This window comes from Sebastes fasciatus, unplaced genomic scaffold, assembly GCF_043250625.1.
Source record: "Sebastes fasciatus isolate fSebFas1 unplaced genomic scaffold, fSebFas1.pri Scaffold_92, whole genome shotgun sequence".
In the NCBI taxonomy this organism is placed as follows: domain Eukaryota; kingdom Metazoa; phylum Chordata; class Actinopteri; order Perciformes; family Sebastidae; genus Sebastes; species Sebastes fasciatus.
Window position 1 is genome coordinate 1 of NW_027428280.1, and position 18,617 is coordinate 18,617.

An 18,617-nucleotide genomic window follows, 5' to 3' on the forward strand; every position below is an offset into this window, starting at 1 on the left:
TATTCAGATAGACTTGAAAAAAATATGAACCTTCAAAGATGTTTCTGATGCAGAATATTTATTTGGTTTTTGCTTCAAATAATTAGACAATGCTGACATGAAAACAGATCACAGTTAGATCTGCTGTCAAAAAGAATGTGAGAATAACTTAGAACCATAGAAACCTCTAATTAGATGGTGTCGTTCATAATCATTACTTATGTGCCTTTAAGATGGTGCAATACGTGATGGTTGAAGAGTGCTGCATCTTTAGACATGTTCAAATAGAGAGCTGCAGGAATGAGTCCTAAAACCCAGAAATGAGTCAGCATTTTTGCACTTCCTGTTCCCTCGTCTGGAGGTCAATGGGTTTTTAGTTAGATGCCTGAAATAAGGTCTGTGGTTAAAGGTCCAGTATGTAGAATCTGGCAGTATCTAGCGGTGACATAAGAAGATTGCGACCAACTGAAGCCTCTCCTGTGTGCGTAGAGAGTGTGCACAAACTACAAAAGCTACAGTCAGTGAACTGACCTCAGAGTCTCCAGTCTACAGTTTGGACTCTCCAGTCCAGCAGACAGCAGCTTCACTCCTGAATCCTGCAGGTCGTTGTTACTCAGGTCCAGTTCTGTCAGATGGGAGGGGTTGGACTTCAGAGCTGAGGCCACAACTTCATAGTGAGCATCTGAGAGTTCACAGCCAGAAAGTCTGTCATGACACAAAAATGACAAAATATGTTATTATGAAAGAGGATAGTTTATATTTACAGATGGTACGCGTTTCATTTAACAGGATTACCGCCGTGCTACAAGGGTGACGTCGCAGCGGTAAAAGGGGGGGATGTATCTTGGCTGTACTTGAGAACTACAGATGCAAGATGGTAGCAGAGAGCTTGAATCTTGATTACAGGATTTTATGATACTGTATGCAGTACCATCTTTAAACACAATGTGGTCAGCAATGGCTGTCCGTATTTCCGTAACTTTGCTGAAAGCTTAAGCCAAATTATGAGATATTGGAGTCTTGTTATGTTGTAGTGAATAAATCTCGCAAAACTTTTTTTTGTTAAAGCTGATATTCAATTTGCTGGAAATTAAAAATGCCAGATCGCAACTCTCCGCATCACAGTTGAACAGTCATTGGAATGGAATTCTCCGCTATGCATCAACTTCATAGACTATGAGAAGGCATTTGACAGCGTCGACAGAAGCATCCTCTGGAAACTGCTTCGACACCATGGCATTCCAGAAAAAATGGTCAACATAATCAGGAACTGTTACGCAGGGATGACCTGCAGAGTTTTCCATGGAGGACAGCTCACCAGAAGCTTCCAAGTGAAGACCAGCATCAGGCAAGGCTGTCTACTGTCCCCTTTCCTCTTCCTCCTGGCTATCGATTGGATAATGAAGACCACAACAGCACAGAGGAGAAACGGGATCCAGTGGACACTTACAACACAGCTAGATGACTCAGACTTTGCTGATGACCTGGCTTTGCTGTCTCACAGTCGACAACAGATGCAAGAAAAGACAACAATACTGGCAGACACATCATCACAAATAGGCCTCAACATCCATAAAGGGAAAAATAAAGTCCTCAAGGTCAACACAACCAGCAAAGACTCAGTGACCTTGGAGGGAACAGCACTTGAAGAGGTAGAAGCCTTTACATACCTCGGTAGTGTCATTGATAAGAAGGGCGGAACGGATGCAGATGTCAGAGCCAGAATCGGCAAGGCAAGGGCTTCATTCATACAACTTAAGAACATCTGGAGCTCCAAAGAAATCAGCCGGCGGACAAAGCTCAGACTCTTCAACTCTAACATCAAACCAATACTCCTCTATGGTTCAGAGACGTGGAGGACAACCAAGACCACAATAACAAAAGTACAAACATTCATAAACAAATGCCTGAGGCGCATCTTAAACATCCACTGGCCAGATACCATCAGCAACAATGATCTTTGGTGGAGAACAGGTCAAACACCTGTTGAAGAAGAGATCAGGAGAAGGAGATGGGGATGGATTGGCCATACACTCCGGAAACCCGGTACCAGCATCACCAGGCGGGCCCTTAGATGGAACCCACAAGGCAAAGGAAGGAGAGGCCGGCCCAAGAACACCTGGCGCAGGGACCTTGACACGAACATCAAACAGAGCGGGCTGACATGGAAACAACTGGAGAGGAAAGCCCAGGACAAAAGACTCTGGCGGACTATGGTCAACGGCCTACGCTCCAAAAAGGAGCGATAGGCTTTGAATGAATTGAATGATATTCACTTGCTGGCTTTCACTGAAATTGTTCCTGATATCTGTCAGCTGTTTCTCTGCTGTGGAAGGATTGGAAGGAAGCATTGTAAACGGTATCTTCACCTTTGCTCAGAGTGTTTTTTATATTTTTAGAAGTCATTAAAAGCTTGCGGTATCTAAAGCTTCTGATGTGTCCCCAAGTTTACGGTCTACTGTATGCATGGCTCCACGAAGCAGACCAAAAGCGACCCCACGTACACAAAAGTATAGTGTATTTCAATTAGGCCTCTGTACTATGATTAATTTGAATGTTTGAGACTAATGTCTGTCAGTTTGTTTGAAAATCTTATATTAAATGTGATATTAAATTACATTTCCCATTTGTTATTCATTAATCTTACTGTCGTTCGATTCTTCCTCTGGTTTTATTAATTAGGCTTACCAGGCACACAACGGGATGCTCCATGTGTAAAGAAGCAAAGGCGGTGGTGTTTTTTATCTTCCAGGAGATAAAAAAACAAAAAACTTTTTTTAGCATGTGAATAGCTGACTGCGTTTGTCTTACTGAATGACTGCGTGGGGATCCGAGGGAAGGTTTGTAATTTTAATAAAATAACAGTGACAAACAGTCTACACTGTACGATTTCTATTTTTAAGATAAAAATAAACAAAAAAAATCAGTGATTTTTATTTTTTACTTCTTTTATAAACACTGATATATATTCTACAATTGAAGCTTGTCTATAATGGAGAAAAAACACCTTAAAGACACTAAGCTACTGTAATAAAGTTTGCTTGGAAATAGCGGGCCGTGGGTAACCCGTTTTACCCGGTGGGAGGCTGAAAAGATGAACACCAGTCCCTGAGTACAAATTATAAATTGTCTTTATTTCATGAACTACAATAGACTATTTAAAACATGTATACTGTAGGAAATCACTCTGCCATGGCTGGGTAGTACCGGGCGGCCGGGCGCAAATTATGGCTTTCCCCACCTGAATAATACTGTACCACTTGTTGGGAAAAAGTAAATGAATTATAAGGATATCCTAAACAAAGAAAATGGAATACGCCTAAATTCCACCATTTGTCCTCAGATCATAGTTATTATCAGATAACAGATAATAATATCCTTAATATTACTTTATGGACGTTTTGAAAGCCGGTGATGATAATGCAGTGATTATGGTTTCATGTCTAAGAATAAATGGATCTGTAATCTTAGGATAAGTCAAAATAAACATCAGGACACAAAATTGGGGGGCGGGGGTGGACTTTTTTGGTGACTCTTTTTTATCCGATTGCTGATGACAGTTATTAAAGAATGTGATACTTTGGCTCTGATACAGCTGCTACTCAATGTCCCGCCCGCAGCACTATCTGATTGGTTACATGTCACGAGTAATAGCCAATCAACACTGAAGGCTAGTATAGTCAAAGCTACTCCAATGAGCGAGCGGAGCTGTGTGTTGAACGGAAGACAGCAGTTACTGATGAAGTTGCAATAAACACCACTGAATGTCAAAGAAATATACACAGTAAGAATTATACAAACACTCAGTGATTCCGCGGGTACCGTTTTACTGTCACAGCAACAAAAAAACAAATCATAAAAGTAAAATAGTGGTTAGTGGATGTTCAGTGCTATGAGGAAGAAGAAGAGGAGGAGAGAAGTAGACGGCGCTGGGACACAGCCGAGAGATGTGACCTATGACCAGATTATCTTATGTTTTTTATAAATGCAGCGCAGTGAGAATAGAGACATTTCATACATCGGACGTATTGAACGCGGACCCGACCTGCTGATGCGCATTCAAACCGCGCTGGAGCTGTGCTCTGCAGTGTAGTTCATACACTTCACTGATAAACCAGAGAATGGTGCAGTAACAATGAGCTTCATGATCAAAGAAAGTTTTTCATAACATCTCCACTTTAGTCCATACTAGCTCCCTCTACTGTTTGAGGAGCAGAGATGCAGAGTTCAGCTTCTCTCACAGCTGTTGCAGTCTACACTGTTCACATGTGCTACCTGATGGTGGTTGGTGCTCACTGCAGCTAGTGCAGGAAACAACAGAAGAGAATTAAAGTCCCCCCTCCCTTTCTGCCACAACGAGGCTCCGTTACCGCCGCGGCAATCCTGTTAAATGAAAGGCGTACCATCTGTACTTCCTGCATTTGATGACTTAACAGTTTGATATAAACTTCTTTGATTAACATTTGCTCCTCACATCAGTGGTTCAGCTAATCTTATCTCACTGTTTGACATGAAACAGTAATTCTCATCACTCTCTCTCAAACCTGCAGACTTTTAATCTTTGTTTTTCTTTAATCTTGCAGATGAAGAGAGAGAACATGTAGTTACATTGAGGCTTCCATAATGTCCAGTCTGTCAGTGTGATCTGATCCCAGGTCTGTCTCCACAAAGTTAGCATGAGGCCTTCTTGATTAGAAAAGCATTTTTAAAACTCAGTGAATAAGTAATAATAATACAGTTGATAAAGATGACCTCTCTTTGCTAGCTACCTGCTGCTGTCAGGTTCACGTCCATAAATGGGAAAATTCAGTGACTGCTGCCAAACGGTAGAGAAATGAAACAGATTGTGTAATAATATTAGACCTGTACATAATCAAACATTCATATAATTAGATATTTTGATGACTGCATGGCGTTTTGACATTAACACTCTTTTCTGAGCAGCAAACATATTCAGCTCACAAACACAATTAATGAACCAATAAGGTTGCATTATTTTCAACATAATGTCATCAGAAAGACGTTATCAGTGTTTCAGCATTAAAAACACAACACTGATCTTTGGTGTGTATAAGATCTCTTAAAAAGTCTGAATTCTACCATTCTGCTGTTATATATTCATCAGACGGCTGTTATTGGTGGAAGCTGTGTATTTCCTGTTACTACTCTTCTCTACACCAACAAGAGAGAGAAACACCTGAGTTTCCTTCTGTGAGCAACAGAATAAAAGGAAAGACTTAAAAACACGATGATGGAACACAACTTGACTTCATGAGCAATAAAATGCACCATTGCTCGATTCATCACACTCAGGGGTTTTACAACGACTATCTTTGTCTCGTATGACCAGTAGTTTACGGTGGCTAATGCTAGAGTTGGGTCGATTTTGGGTTTTGCCGGTCCGGTCCAGTCCGGTCCGGTGTACAAGCTTAAACCGGTTTGATTTTATGCTAACTGGCAGAACCGACATTTGTCATTGTGACACGTTCTGGCAAATTAAAAGTATCCTACATTAACAACCTGTGCCGACAGAGTCACAGTGCTAAATCCAGCCTGTATTTGCAATATGACAACGTGATTAACGTAATATTATGATATTATGTTTCTTGTATAAACAAGAAGAGGTTTGTTTACTAGGAAGTTCATGTGTTTTTTGGGGTGACGAGACGAGACATGGCAGAGCTGGTCTCAAAGAAAACTAAAACTGTGGCAACATGGCAACAGTTTGGATTTGAAACCAACGAAAGAGATGAGCCCAATAACACACGAGGTAAGGTGTAATGTGGTGCAAGGCCTATTGAAAGCGAACCCCAGCACCAGGGCTCTGATCCCAGGACCGTCCCGACTCCCCGCCGGATCAGCAAACGTTCTGTTGCTGACGTTACACCGGTTAGACCCAGCGCTCCACCAGACAGCTGATGTTTTGTTCTTTTCATTTGTTTTACCAGGTTCACATGTCGTCTCCATCACCCAGAAACATAAATCAGAAACAACTGTAAAATGTAATAATTATTAGAAATAAATAGAATAAGTGTTCATTAACTTGACAGCTAGAAACACAAACTACTGAAAAATTTTTTAACTCAACATTTGAAACAGCTCAAGAACATCTGTGACAAAATACAACTGACATATTTATGTAATAAACACGTGGAACACTTATAAGAATATTATATTTTAAGAATAATTTTACAGTGTGTATATTTTAAGAACTAAACTACTAATCTACACTGATCTATAAAGTTAATCACATCTGGTCTTACTTAGCTTTTCTGCAGTTCCTCACAACTGGAATCAGTCTCAGTAGTCCCAGTGGTGTTGTCTTGTACTTCTTCAGGTCCAACTCATCAAGAACCTCCTCTGACATCTGCAGTATGTAGGACAGAGCTGAGCAGTGGATCTCTGAGAGTTTCTTCTCTGATCTGTTCTCTGACTTCAGGAACTCTTGGATCTCCTGATGTACCGAGTGGTCGTTCATCTCCGTCAGACAGTGGAAGATGTTGATGCTTCTGTCAGGAGAGGTTTTGGTCTTCTTCTCCTTCAGGTTGTTGATGGCTCTCTGGATGATTTCTGGACTGTTGTCTGTCCGACCCAGCAGACCTCCTAAGAGCTTCTGGTTGGACTCCAGAGAGAGGCCATGAAGGAAGCAAACAAACAGGTCCAGGTGGCCATTTTTATTCCTCAGGGATTTCTCCATGGCTCTCTTCAGGAAGTCATCCAGGGTTGAATGAACATATGTTTTTCCCAGGAAGGCCTCCAGTACCTCTGTGTTGCTGTTTGTGTAACAGTGGAACAGGTAGACTGCAGCCAGAAACTCCTGAATGCTCAGGTGAACAAAGCAGTAGACTGTTTTCTTGAAGATCACACACTCTCTTTTGAAGATCTCTGTACAAACTCCTGAGTACACCGAGGCCTCTGTGACATCCAGACCACACCGCTCCAGGTCTTCTTGGTAGAACATGATGTTTCCTTTCTCCAGATGTTCAAACGCCAGCCTCCCCAGCTTCAGAAGAACTTCCCTGTCAGCCTCCATCAGCTCCTGTGGACTCGTCTCACGTCCCTCACCGTACTTCTGCTTCTTCCTCTTTGTCTGAACCACCAGGAAGTGTGAGTACATGTCAGTCAGGGTCTTGGGCAGCTCTCCTCTCTGGTCTGTAGTCAACATGTGGTCCAGAACTGTAGCAGTGATCCAGCAGAAGACTGGGATTAGACACATGATGTGGAGGCTCCTGGATGTCTTGATGTGTGAGATGATTCTGCTGGACAGCTCTTCATCACTGACTCTCCTCCTGAAGTACTCCTCCTTCTGGGCGTCAGTGAAGCCTCGTACTTCTGTTACCCTGTCAACACATGCAGGAGGGATCTGATTGGCTGCTGCAGGTCGGGAAGTTATCCAGACGAGAGCTGAGGGAAGCAGATTCCCCTGGATGAGGTTTGTCAACAGCACGTTGACTGATGACTTCTGGGTGACATCAGACACAACCTTCTTGTTCTTGAAATCCAGTGAAAGTCTGCTTTCATCCAGGCCGTCAAAGATGAACAGAACTTTACAGACAGCGAGCTTCTCTGCTGTGACCTTCTGTAATGTTGGATGGAAAACACGGAGCAGCATGAGAAGACTGTACTGCTCATCTCTGATCAAGTTCAGCTCCCTGAACGAAAGCAGAACCACCAGACTGACATCTTGGTTTTCCAAGCCCTCTGCCCAGTCCAGAGTGAACTTCTGCACTGAGAAGGTTTTTCCAACGCCAGCGACGCCGTTCGTCAGAACGACTCTGATGTGTCCCTGTTGGTCAGGTAAGGCTTTAAAGATGTCGTGGCACTTGATTGGAGTGTCATGGAGGGTCTTCTTCTTGGAAGCTGTCTCAAGCTGCCTCACCTCATGTTGGGTATTAACCCCTTCACTCTGTCCCTCTGTGATGTAGAGCTCAGTGTAGATCCTGTTGAGGAGGGTTCCACTTCCTGTTTCATCAGTTCCTTCAGTTCCTTCAGTCACACGTTCACATCTCCTCCTCAGACTGATCTTATGTTCATCTACAACCTCCTGCAGACCTCTATCTGCTGAAAGAGAGAAACAAAGTTTAAGACAAAACACAGAAACTTATTATTTCTAATGCCAATATGAAAATAATCAATATAAGAACATATAAAGAAGTAAAGGTTATAAAGTCATCATCCCTTCTTGAAGTCTAAACTAATGTCAACGTGGTTTTTATATTTATTTTTAATAGTTTTTCAACGTGTCGCTCTGCAGGACCAGACGTGTGTTTGTAAGTTAGAGAAGGACACTAATGTTCAAAGTCTGTGGCTCCTGTTCAGTTCAGTTCAGTTCAATTTATGTTTATATAGCGTCAAATCATAACAGAAGTTATCTTAAGATGCTTTTCATATAGAGCAGGTTTAGACCGTACTCTATCATTTAGAGACCCAACAAGAGATCCCCCATGAGCATGTATTGTTATACGACAATGACAAGAAGATAACTCCCCTTTCATCAGTATGTCTGTCTGTCTGGGATAGAACAGTGATGTCGTTGCTTTACAGAGATTAATAGTTCTCCATCTTCATCTATGCAGATGGAGAACAAACATCATTCTGATTGGTTGATGCAAAGACGGAGTGCTATCATAAAAACAAAACATACAAATATAACATTATTTCTTCTGGGTTCAGATTTTCTCTCAAAGGAGAACAAAGTACAAGTGATGCAGAGCAGATATGTATGATGGAGAAGATCTTAAACAGTTGTTACAACAATAGTCAGGATATTAAAACAACCAGTTTACAGACATGAAGACATCAGCAGACACATCTACAGTCTTACTTTGTACAGTGCTGGTCTGACTGGCTGTCTGAGGTCCAGGTCTTGTTCTGGTCTGACTGGCTGTCTGAGGTCCAGGTCTTGTTCTGGATCTGGACAGCAGCTCCTCCACAGAAGCATGACTCCTCTTCTTCTCTCTGTGGAGACATTACTTTATTACTAAAATCATTTGTTGATTGGTGAAGAATATCCAGACTTGTCCGACACTGAAGCTCAGATGGTCACAGAGAAGAGTTAAAGTGTTGGTAGTGAATTCAGCATTCAGTCTGTGATGAAGATGTTCCTTTATTTGAACTCTCCTGCTTTAATAAACAAGAATTAGCTGCTTTTCCTGTCTGACTGTCTTATTAAACATTTAGTGATCTGGCTGAAGTTTCTTTATTAAAGAGGAACAAAGGACTTTTTTAAAACATTGATATTAATCTATTCTAACAAGGAACACCAGAGTTACATGATGTGTGTCTCAGACTGCTGGTCTACCTCAATATTTAGACCACTTCTAACCTCAGTTCAAACCTAACTAACTCAGACTAAACTACCCAAAGTGACTGTGAATCAGTAAAGGACACAATCAGCTCTCTTTGGCCTCTTTTAAATCATTGATATTATTCTGGAGGTTAAATAACATGATGGGGAAAACAAACTGCAACTTGCTCATGGACGCGCTTATTGTGAGGGCACGCCGTGAAACCACAAGGTGGCAGCGGCGCATTTCTCTCCTCTACAGTCCACAGGGTGGAAACTGACTCAGAGAGTTTGACAGTAAAGTAATATAATGTTGGATCAACACTCACCCTGCCTCAGGCTTCAGTTTTCCTCCTTCTGATCTGTCAACTCAAAATGGAGTCTGAGCTGACTGACTGAACACTTTCAGGGTTCCCTCCCTGTTCTCATGTACACACTCATACACACCAAAAACTGACAAACTGTCAATAACTGCACTATACTGTACACTGACTGTCTATCAATACTACTCAGGTGGAATTCATTATCAATGTGTTAATAGTCTGCTTGTTGTCAGTTCTGTATATACTGCTCCTATTTTTATATTTCCTGATAGTTAAATTGTTCATATTTAGTTTTGGTCTGTTTTTACTGTGTTAGCTGATGCTTCTTGTTTTCTGCACTATCCCCGTTGCTGCTGTACACTGCACATTTCCCCACTGTGGGACTGATAAAGGAATATCTGATCTTATCTCTTATCTCATGTACCTGGATCACCTGGAACAGTGTGGCTCCTCCCCTCTCCATTTACAGGAAACCTTTGACCTCAGAGTTTATCTACCAGTGTTTCTGTGTGTTGCTCAACAAATCAGCTTTTTAACACGATGTGTTCATGAGAATCTCTTTTGGCTTGAACAGGTTGAATTAAAATGAGTTCTGTTATCTAAATGTTATCTCATTTTTATGTTTTTTTTAAACAAGCTATTTGCGAGGTCCTGCCAGCGAGCTGTTTGTGACTGAGGGGACAGATGGACCGGTACCACGGGAACATGTCAGAGTCTGCATGTTTCTTGTAGTTATCGAGCTGAGAAGCCACCAGTGTGTGAGGAGGAGGAGCTGAGCCTCGCTGTCGATGAAACACCAACACAGAGAGCAGACGACAGAAGCAGCGAGCCCGTAAAGGACACCAAAACACAGCAGCATAGTTTTGCTTTCACACCAGAAAAGAAACGCTCCCAGAGTTTGCTTGGAAGCGGGCCGAGACCCGACTTTTAAGGTGGACCAGAGTTTGAATGAGATTTCACACCGGCCCAAACAAAACCGTACTAACCGAGTAAACAGACCTGAGTTTGTTTTAACCCAACAGAACCGGTCATGAGTGAAAGCAACCTCGATGCCAGGATCAGACTACAGGATATCTTTGACGGTTCTGATGGTCACTACGTCAGATTAGATGATGGAGAGTCAGGACTACACATCGGTCCCCTGTTCCGACAACTCTCCCGGCACCGCCGTCTTAATATATACAGGCTTACCGGGGCTCAAGCCCCCCCGGGCCGACCATGTAAAGGGGCCCGACCATGTAAAGGGCCCCACCATGTAAAGGGGCGCGACCATGTAAAGGGGCGCGACCATGTAAAGGGGCCCCACCATGTAAAGGGGCCCCACCATGTAAAGGGGCCAGACCATGTAAAGGGGCCCCACCATGTAAAGGGGCCCCACCATGTAAAGGGGCCCACGAGGCTCCGGGGGAAAACAATAAAAATATAATTCACAGGGAGAAGAGAAAGCGATCGCGCAACGGGATGCTCCATGACACAAAAGACGCAACGGCGGTGGTGTTTTTTACTCCGACACAACCTAGACTGAATATCCTATCGCGAGGTCCGGCAGCAGTTGAAGGTCCGATGATATCATTCTGCATAATAAGTAGCCTTCTGTTTACAGCTGTGTGCGTCTGAGCCTAGCTGGTCAAAATCACGGCCGTGACGGAACACGTCGTGGAAAGCCAAAAAAAAAATCAAAAATCAAACATGCTAGACTTTCTGTCTGGAGGTTGTGAGGCGTCCCAGACGTGGCGTTGGTTTTCTTGTACTATGACATGTTACACCAGATAAAACGATGGCTTGTCGCACACGACACTCATTTATCGTTCCCAATCCCCTACGACGGCCGTGTCGGGCTGTAATCGGCCTGATATCGTGTAGTCTGAACCGGGTGTTAGCGACCTGTTTCGCTAGCAACAGAGTAAATAGAGAGAGAGAAGAAAAAAGCATAACAAACCCTAACCCGCTGACGGGAGCAGTCGATGATGATTATCTCCTTTAGTTGGTCATATATCACGGCTAGTTAGCGATACAACCCAAAGTTCAGCATCACTTTAACTGTGATTAGAAGTTACTGGTGACCCAGACCTTTGTCCAAAGATATCTCTGTCAGTTTTACTGCTAATGGAAATATTCATCCTTCTGATCTGTTATTCATTTACAGGAAACCTTTGACCTTTGAGTTCATCTATGAGGGCGTGTGTATCACACAAATCAGCTTTATAACACGGAGTGTTCATGAGAATCTCTTTTGGCTTGAACAGGTTGAATTAAAATGAGTTATGTTATCTAAATGTTATCTCATTTATCTGTTGTTTTTGTTCAGACTTATATGACTAAGATTCTTCTCAACATCTGAAAGAAAAAAAACTATTGTCTGTTGCACAATAAAAAATAATTTAGACTTCCGGTGGCGCTACAACAAGATGGACGTGTAGTGGTGAGCTCCTCAAAGTCGGTTTCTAAAAGTACCTTCTATCAATATAAAATAGCATTAAAACCATTTTAACTCAAGGATGAAAGGAGGGAAATCGCAGAGAAGGCATAAGACTGACAAAAAAATGAATAAAACACAAGAAAACTGTGTGGTCGAGTTCGCTGACCAGAATGACGACGGCGACGACGAAGAGGCAACGGCAGAAGAAGCTAACACAACAGCTAGCCACAATGCGCTACTACAGGGCCTGACAGCAGTACTCTCCAAAGAGCTGAACGACTTTAAACAAGATATGAGACTGGACCTTGGTGAATTCAAAAACGACGTCAAGAAAAATATGAAAGCAGATTTGACAGAGTTTAAAGACGGAGTTATGCGTGAGCTACAGAGTCAGAATGCTAACATTGCGGAGGCGCAGACCTGGAATCAGCCTGCCTGGAGATGAAAGACGCTGCTGACGGTGGTGAAACAGAACAAACTAGTGGATCTGGAGAGCCGCTCCAGGAGAAATAACCTCCGTATTTATGGAGTACCTGAAGATAAAGAGGGGAGATCAGTTGCTGAGTTTGTGAGTGAGTTGTTTAAAAGTCACCTCGCACTACCCGAGGGAGCTGAGCTCCAGATTCAGCGGGCTCACAGGGCTCCGGTCCCGAAGCCGGCGGCGACCGCCACTCCGAGATCAATACTAGTCAACTTTCTACAGTTTCACATTAAAGAGCTGATCATTCAGAAAGCCTGGCAGCAGAGAATTGAACTTGACGGCAAACGACTTTACTTTGACAACGACTACGCAGCGGACATCATGGAAAGACGCAAGGCATACGGGCCAGTTAAAGCAGCACTGAAGGAGAAGGGGATCCGGTACCAGACGCCCTACACGAAGATACGAGTGCACTGGGACTCCGGACTGCGGATCTATGAGAGTGCAGAAGATGCAGCCCGGGATCTGAATCAACGTGGAGTCAAGGTGACGGTGACAGCGAGGATGAACACCGGGAGGATCATAGAGGAGCGTCTGAACGAGCTGTTGCCATGGAAACGTACCAACGCAACTGGCGGTGCAGCGCAGCGTGCAAGAGAGAGGCTCACGGAGTACATGCGAAGCCCACAACGTTAAAACAGAGAGACTAAAGAGATAAGTGTGGTTCAAACAATTATAAACATGACAGAATCGAACCAAGATTCCTCTATGACAGAGTCTTGTTTTGAAAGAGGCACCTATTGAGATAAAGGTATAATTTAAGTTATTACGAACATTATTATTATTATTATTTGTATTATTACCAATTAAACTCGAACATTACTTTCAGCTTGAACTGGGCTCTACAGCCCTTATTAACACAATAGACATTTTAAGATTGTGCCTCTTAATAATTTTCAGTTACAAGGATAAAGATAACAACTAGTTGTTGTTTTTCTTTCTTTTATTTCCTTTTGTTATGGTCTACATTACTTGAAGAAAAATGCGAACTCTGGGCCACATATTATAAAAGTCTTATGACTTAATTCAATAAGTTTGTGAAACCGATGGAGGGAGTGTTGTATGCGCTGAATGTTGGACACTTCTAGTATACGTGGAATACCAGTTTGTGGATTTTTTCCCACTACTAGGGAGGGCCCCCTCAGTAATGAGGTATGTTACCCTCCTCCCACCAACAGGGAACTCAAGGGATGGCAGAGTACATCCTTTGCTTTTGAAGTCACAAAGTTCTGTGTTTAGTTGACGTTCATAAGTTCATATATATATTTTTTTTTTATGTATGTTATTTTTTTTATGTTTGGGTTTGGATTGCAACATGACTCCATAAATAGAAATGATAGAGCATAATATTAAGATATTGTCGTTGAATGTGAATGGTCTGAATAACCCAGTTAAACGTCGGAAAGTAATGACCAAATTAAGGAAAGACAAAGCACAGATTATATACTTACAGGAGACACATTTGTCTAGGCAGGAAAATGAGAAGCTTAAGAGGTTTGGCTATACAAATACATTCTATAGTTCATTTCAACATGGTTGTAGAAGAGGCGTGGCCATTCTCATCCCTAACTCTGTGAAATTTGAATGTTCTAAAGAAATTAGTGATAAGGAGGGCAGATATATTATTGTGAAAGGAAAACTGGAAAACGAAGAAGTGACATTGGTCAATGTTTATGCCCCACCAAACAGTGAAAAACATTTCTTTAAAAACCTGTTTGATAACATTATTTTGGAAATGGAAGGAATATTAATTTGTGGGGGTGACTTTAATATCGTGATGAATAGTAAGCTAGATACAACAAACAATAAGAAAAATACCAACCATGTTACAAAAATGATCAAGACAATATTTAAAGAATTTGGTATAGTGGATATTTGGAGAGAACTGCACCCCTCTAAAAGGGACTATACACATTTTTCAGCACCTAACAAAAGCTATGCTAGAATTGATTATTTTTTCATGAATAAAAAAGATCTATACAGAGTAGGAGAATGTGAAATTGAAGGAGCGGACGTATCAGATCACTGTTCAATTTATCTCAAAGTAAAATTAAAATCACAGGAGAAAAAAACATTATGGAGATTAAATGTAGGATTATTAAATAATAAATCAATTGTCGAGGAGATCAAACAAGAGATTATAACATATAAAAATGAAAATGATAATGGAGAGGTTAACCCTGCTATTTTGTGGGACGCTCTTAAAGCAGTCATGAGAGGGAAGCTTATTGCCAGGACAGCATCTATCAAAAAAGCTAGAGAAGAAGCCTTTAAGAGGGAAAAGGAAAAACTGCTTGAAATTGAACAACAACATAAATCTACACGAGACTCCACACTACTACCAAAAATTAAAGAGATCAGGGATAATATAGATAAATTATTAACCACAGAGATAGAAAAGAAAACAAGATTTCTAAAACAATCCTACTATGAGGTGGGGCCTAGAGCAACCAAATTGTTAGCAAAAAGACTGAAAAAACAACAGGTGGATAGGTCAATTCATAAGATAAGGGATACCCTAACAAATCAGATGGCCTATGAACCAAAAGAGATTGAAATTATCTTTAGGAACTACTATGGGAGTTTGTATAGCCAGCCCCCATCTGCTAACATTGACCAAATGAGAGCTTTTCTAGAGACACTGGACTTACCATCAATTGGGGAGGATCAGAATGACCTTTTGACTTCACCCATTACAAGAACAGAAATCAAGAAAGCCATGAGCAGACTAAAAACAAATAAGTCCCCTGGCAGTGACGGCCTACCAACTGAGTGGTATAAAACATTCAGTGAACAACTTATACCACTACTCGAGTCCTCTTTCAATTATACACTTGAACATGGTGAACTCCCACCATCCTGGAAGGAAGCTGTTATATCAGTGATTCCTAAGGGGAAGAACAGTGAGACCTGCTCTGGTTACAGACCCATATCAGTATTAAACATAGATTATAAACTCTACACCTCAATTATTGCAAAAAGATATGAACATTTCATGAATGACATTATAGATGAAGATCAGACAGGCTTTATTAAAGGGCGCCAAACCCAAGATAACATAAGAAGAACCCTACACATCATTGAACATGTCAAAGACAAAAATATTAGTGCAGTCTTAATAAGTCTTGATGCAGAAAAGGCATTCGACAGTGTAAACTGGGCATTTCTGTATCAGGTACTTGAGAAATTTGGACTAAATGATAAGGCCATTCGATGTATTAAAACTCTTTACCAAAATCCGACGGCAAGGATAAAAATAAATGGAAGTCTGACTGATAGTATAGTACTAGAACGGTCCACCAGGCAGGGATGTTGTCTTTCCCCAACTTTATTCGCAATTTTTATAGAACCCCTTGCACAAGCAATTAGGCAGAATAGAGACCTTAAAGGGATAAAGGTTGGAAATGAAGAACACATCATTGGGCTCTTTGCGGATGATGTGATCTGTTATTTAGAGGACCCTGACACATGCCTCCCTATATTAACCAATCAACTTGAGGTATTCGGCTTCTACTCTGGATACAAATTAAATTTAGCAAAAACACAGATTTTAACAATTAATTATTACCCATCCGAAACTATACGGTATAAATATAACTTGAATTGGAACTCTAAAAAAATGACTTATCTCGGCGTTACATTAACACGAGGAACTGAGAAATTATATAAAGCCAACTATATCAAAGTGGATCAGGACATTAGGAATGATATTGAGAGGTGGGCTGTCCTCCCACTGGACTTCAGTTCACGAATAGATACCATCAAAATGAATATACTCCCACGACTCCTCTACTTATTTCAGTCATTACCAATTGAAATTCCTGAGAAACAATTTAGAACCTGGGATAAAGTTATTTCAAGATTTATATGGAATGGTCAAAGGCCAAGAGTCCGATTTGAGACATTACAGATTGGGAAACATAAAGGGGGTATGGCGTTGCCAAACCTTAGGGAATATTTCAATGCAGCACAAATTAGACCAATAATCTATTGGTGTGCCAAGGATTATGAAGCAAAATGGAAAAATTTAGAGAGATATGTACAAGGAAGAGAAATTCAGAGCCTTATTGGGGACAGAGATGTAGCAAAGGATTTACTTGACCAGGTAGATACTATTACTCGATTTACATTAGAATTTTGGTTTAAATTGGTACGGAAATATGGATTAGAGAAGGAGTTCAGATTACTTCGATGGATAGCCTATGACAGAAATTTTATCCCTGGCACTCTTGACCAGAGATTCAAACAATGGATTCCAATTGGTGTAACAGCATTATGTACAGTAATAAAAGATGGGAATGTTATGAGTTTTCAGGAACTGAAACAAAACTATTCATTGAGCAACCAGGACCATTTTAGATATCTGCAATTAAGGGACTTTTATGACAGAGACATAAAGCACAATGTCCATTTAGATAAAAATGGGATAGTAAGAACAATAATTGGAGTTTATAATTCAAAAAAATATAGGATAATATCTACATTATATCAGTGCCTAATGGAGAGAAGGGGAAATACAACATCGTATGTAAAGCTGAAATGGGAAAAAGAATTAGGTGTCACTATCACAGAAGATGAATGGTTACATATCTGGAGAACACAACAGTCTACAACATCTTCACGTACATGGAGAGAACACTGTTGGAAGAATGTAATTCGATTTTTTATAACACCCCAAATTACAAATAAATACGTGTCTGTAGCACAACCTTGCTGGAGAAGATGTGGGGCCATGAATGTAGACCATTCACATATATTTTGGCTTTGTCCTGAAGTTGCACAATTTTGGGGAAATGTTCATAAGGTTATCTGCAAAATTTTGGGCTATGATATACCCAAGTCATGTTTGGTACTATATTTCGGCAATATGACTGGAAATACTGTGTTAAGAGAAGACAGATACCTGTTGAAAGTGTTGTTGGCGGCCTGTAAGAAGGCCATTACGAAGAGATGGTGTAAGGCAGAACCACCTACGCAAGATGAATGGCTGAAAATTGTGAATGAAATATATGATATGGAACTGTTAACCCATAGGATAAGAACACAAGAGGAGCAATGTCGAGAGAAGTGGGAGAAATGGACAATGTTTACATGTCAACGACAGGACGAGGAAATTAACCATTGAATATGTCATAGTAATAAGAAAACTTTGTAGAGACAGGGCAATCTATATCCTTTCATGTTTTTTGTTTTGTTATATTGTTCTATGTGTGTGTTGTCTTTCTGTCATGGAAAAGCAATAAAAACAAAGTATCAAAAAAAATAAAATAATTTAAGCCATTTTCCTGAGCTGCAACTCTTTTTTTCATAATCCAAACATAGATGGGAGCCAGAAATAACACTTCTTCTTGCTCAGTTAGTCCAACATGAAGCTGCATGTTGAGGAGTATAAATCTTTTAGCAGAACATTTAGTCTTCATCCTCAATGCATCATCATCATCCACCTGGTCAGCTTACAGTAGAAACAGTCTCTTACTTTGACTCTGAGGGTCCAGGTTCATCACTGAAGTTTGGAGTATAATCTTTGGACCGGTCACTCTTCATAGACAAACAGCCAGAGACAAGAGACTCTGCTCTGTCCTCCTCTCCCTCCACACAATCACTCATCTTCTGATCTGAAGTCAGTCTGAGAGGTAAAACAAGAACATTGACTGTGAACATTTAAAGGAAACAAGTTTGTTCAAGAGTCACAGACTGAGAGAACAGGAAGTAACAGACAGTATACAGTATAATAAAACCACTCAGCGCTCCACCTGGTCACTTCTCTTTAACTCTCTGATTGTTTTCTTGGCTTACAGCAGCTTTAATGAGGATTATTCAGCCAGTCATGACTTTGTGTTCTCAGATGAATCAAACTGTTGAGTTCATTCTAACATTTCTCTCCTCTACAGTCCACAGGGAGGAAACTGACTCAGACACTTTGAGAGTGAAGTAATAAAATGTTGGATTAACACTCACCCTGCTTCAGTCTTCAGTCTTCAGTCTTCCTCCTTCTGCTCTGTTGAGTCTAAATGGAGTCATTGAACACTTTGAGAGTCAGGCTTCCCTTCGTGTTCATGTACCTGGATCACCTGGTCAGTGTTGCTCCTCCCATCTCCATTTACAGGAAGTAAGGTGAGTTTATCTGAG

General features: G+C 41.1%; 1 protein-coding gene across 1 annotated transcript; it reads right to left on the reverse strand.

Moving 5' to 3' along the window:
* Positions 1–497: 497 nt before the first annotated feature.
* LOC141763890 (protein NLRC3-like) lies at positions 498–18,504 on the reverse strand. The gene is made up of 5 exons (XM_074628665.1): positions 18,447–18,504; positions 17,965–18,114; positions 8,804–8,937; positions 6,243–8,040; positions 498–684 (listed from the first exon to the last, which is right to left on the reverse strand). The coding sequence occupies exons 2-5, from the start codon at positions 18,093–18,095 to the stop codon at positions 498–500; spliced, it is 2,250 nt and encodes a 749-aa protein (XP_074484766.1). The 5' UTR covers positions 18,096–18,114; positions 18,447–18,504.
* Positions 18,505–18,617: the final 113 nt, after the last annotated feature.

Excerpts from the sequence above, each read along its gene's own strand:
- LOC141763890 (XM_074628665.1), bottom strand. The coding sequence starts at position 18,095 with ATGAGTGATTGTGTGGAGGGAGAGGAGGACAGAGCAGAGTCTCTTGTC. Across the intron at positions 8,938-17,964 it reads CCTGGACCCTCAGAGTCAAA|AGAGAAGAAGAGGAGTCATG; the intron begins GTAAGAGACTGT and ends ATGTCTCCACAG. Across the intron at positions 685-6,242 it reads AGGAACTGCAGAAAAGCTAA|ACTTTCTGGCTGTGAACTCT; the intron begins GTAAGACCAGAT and ends GTGTCATGACAG.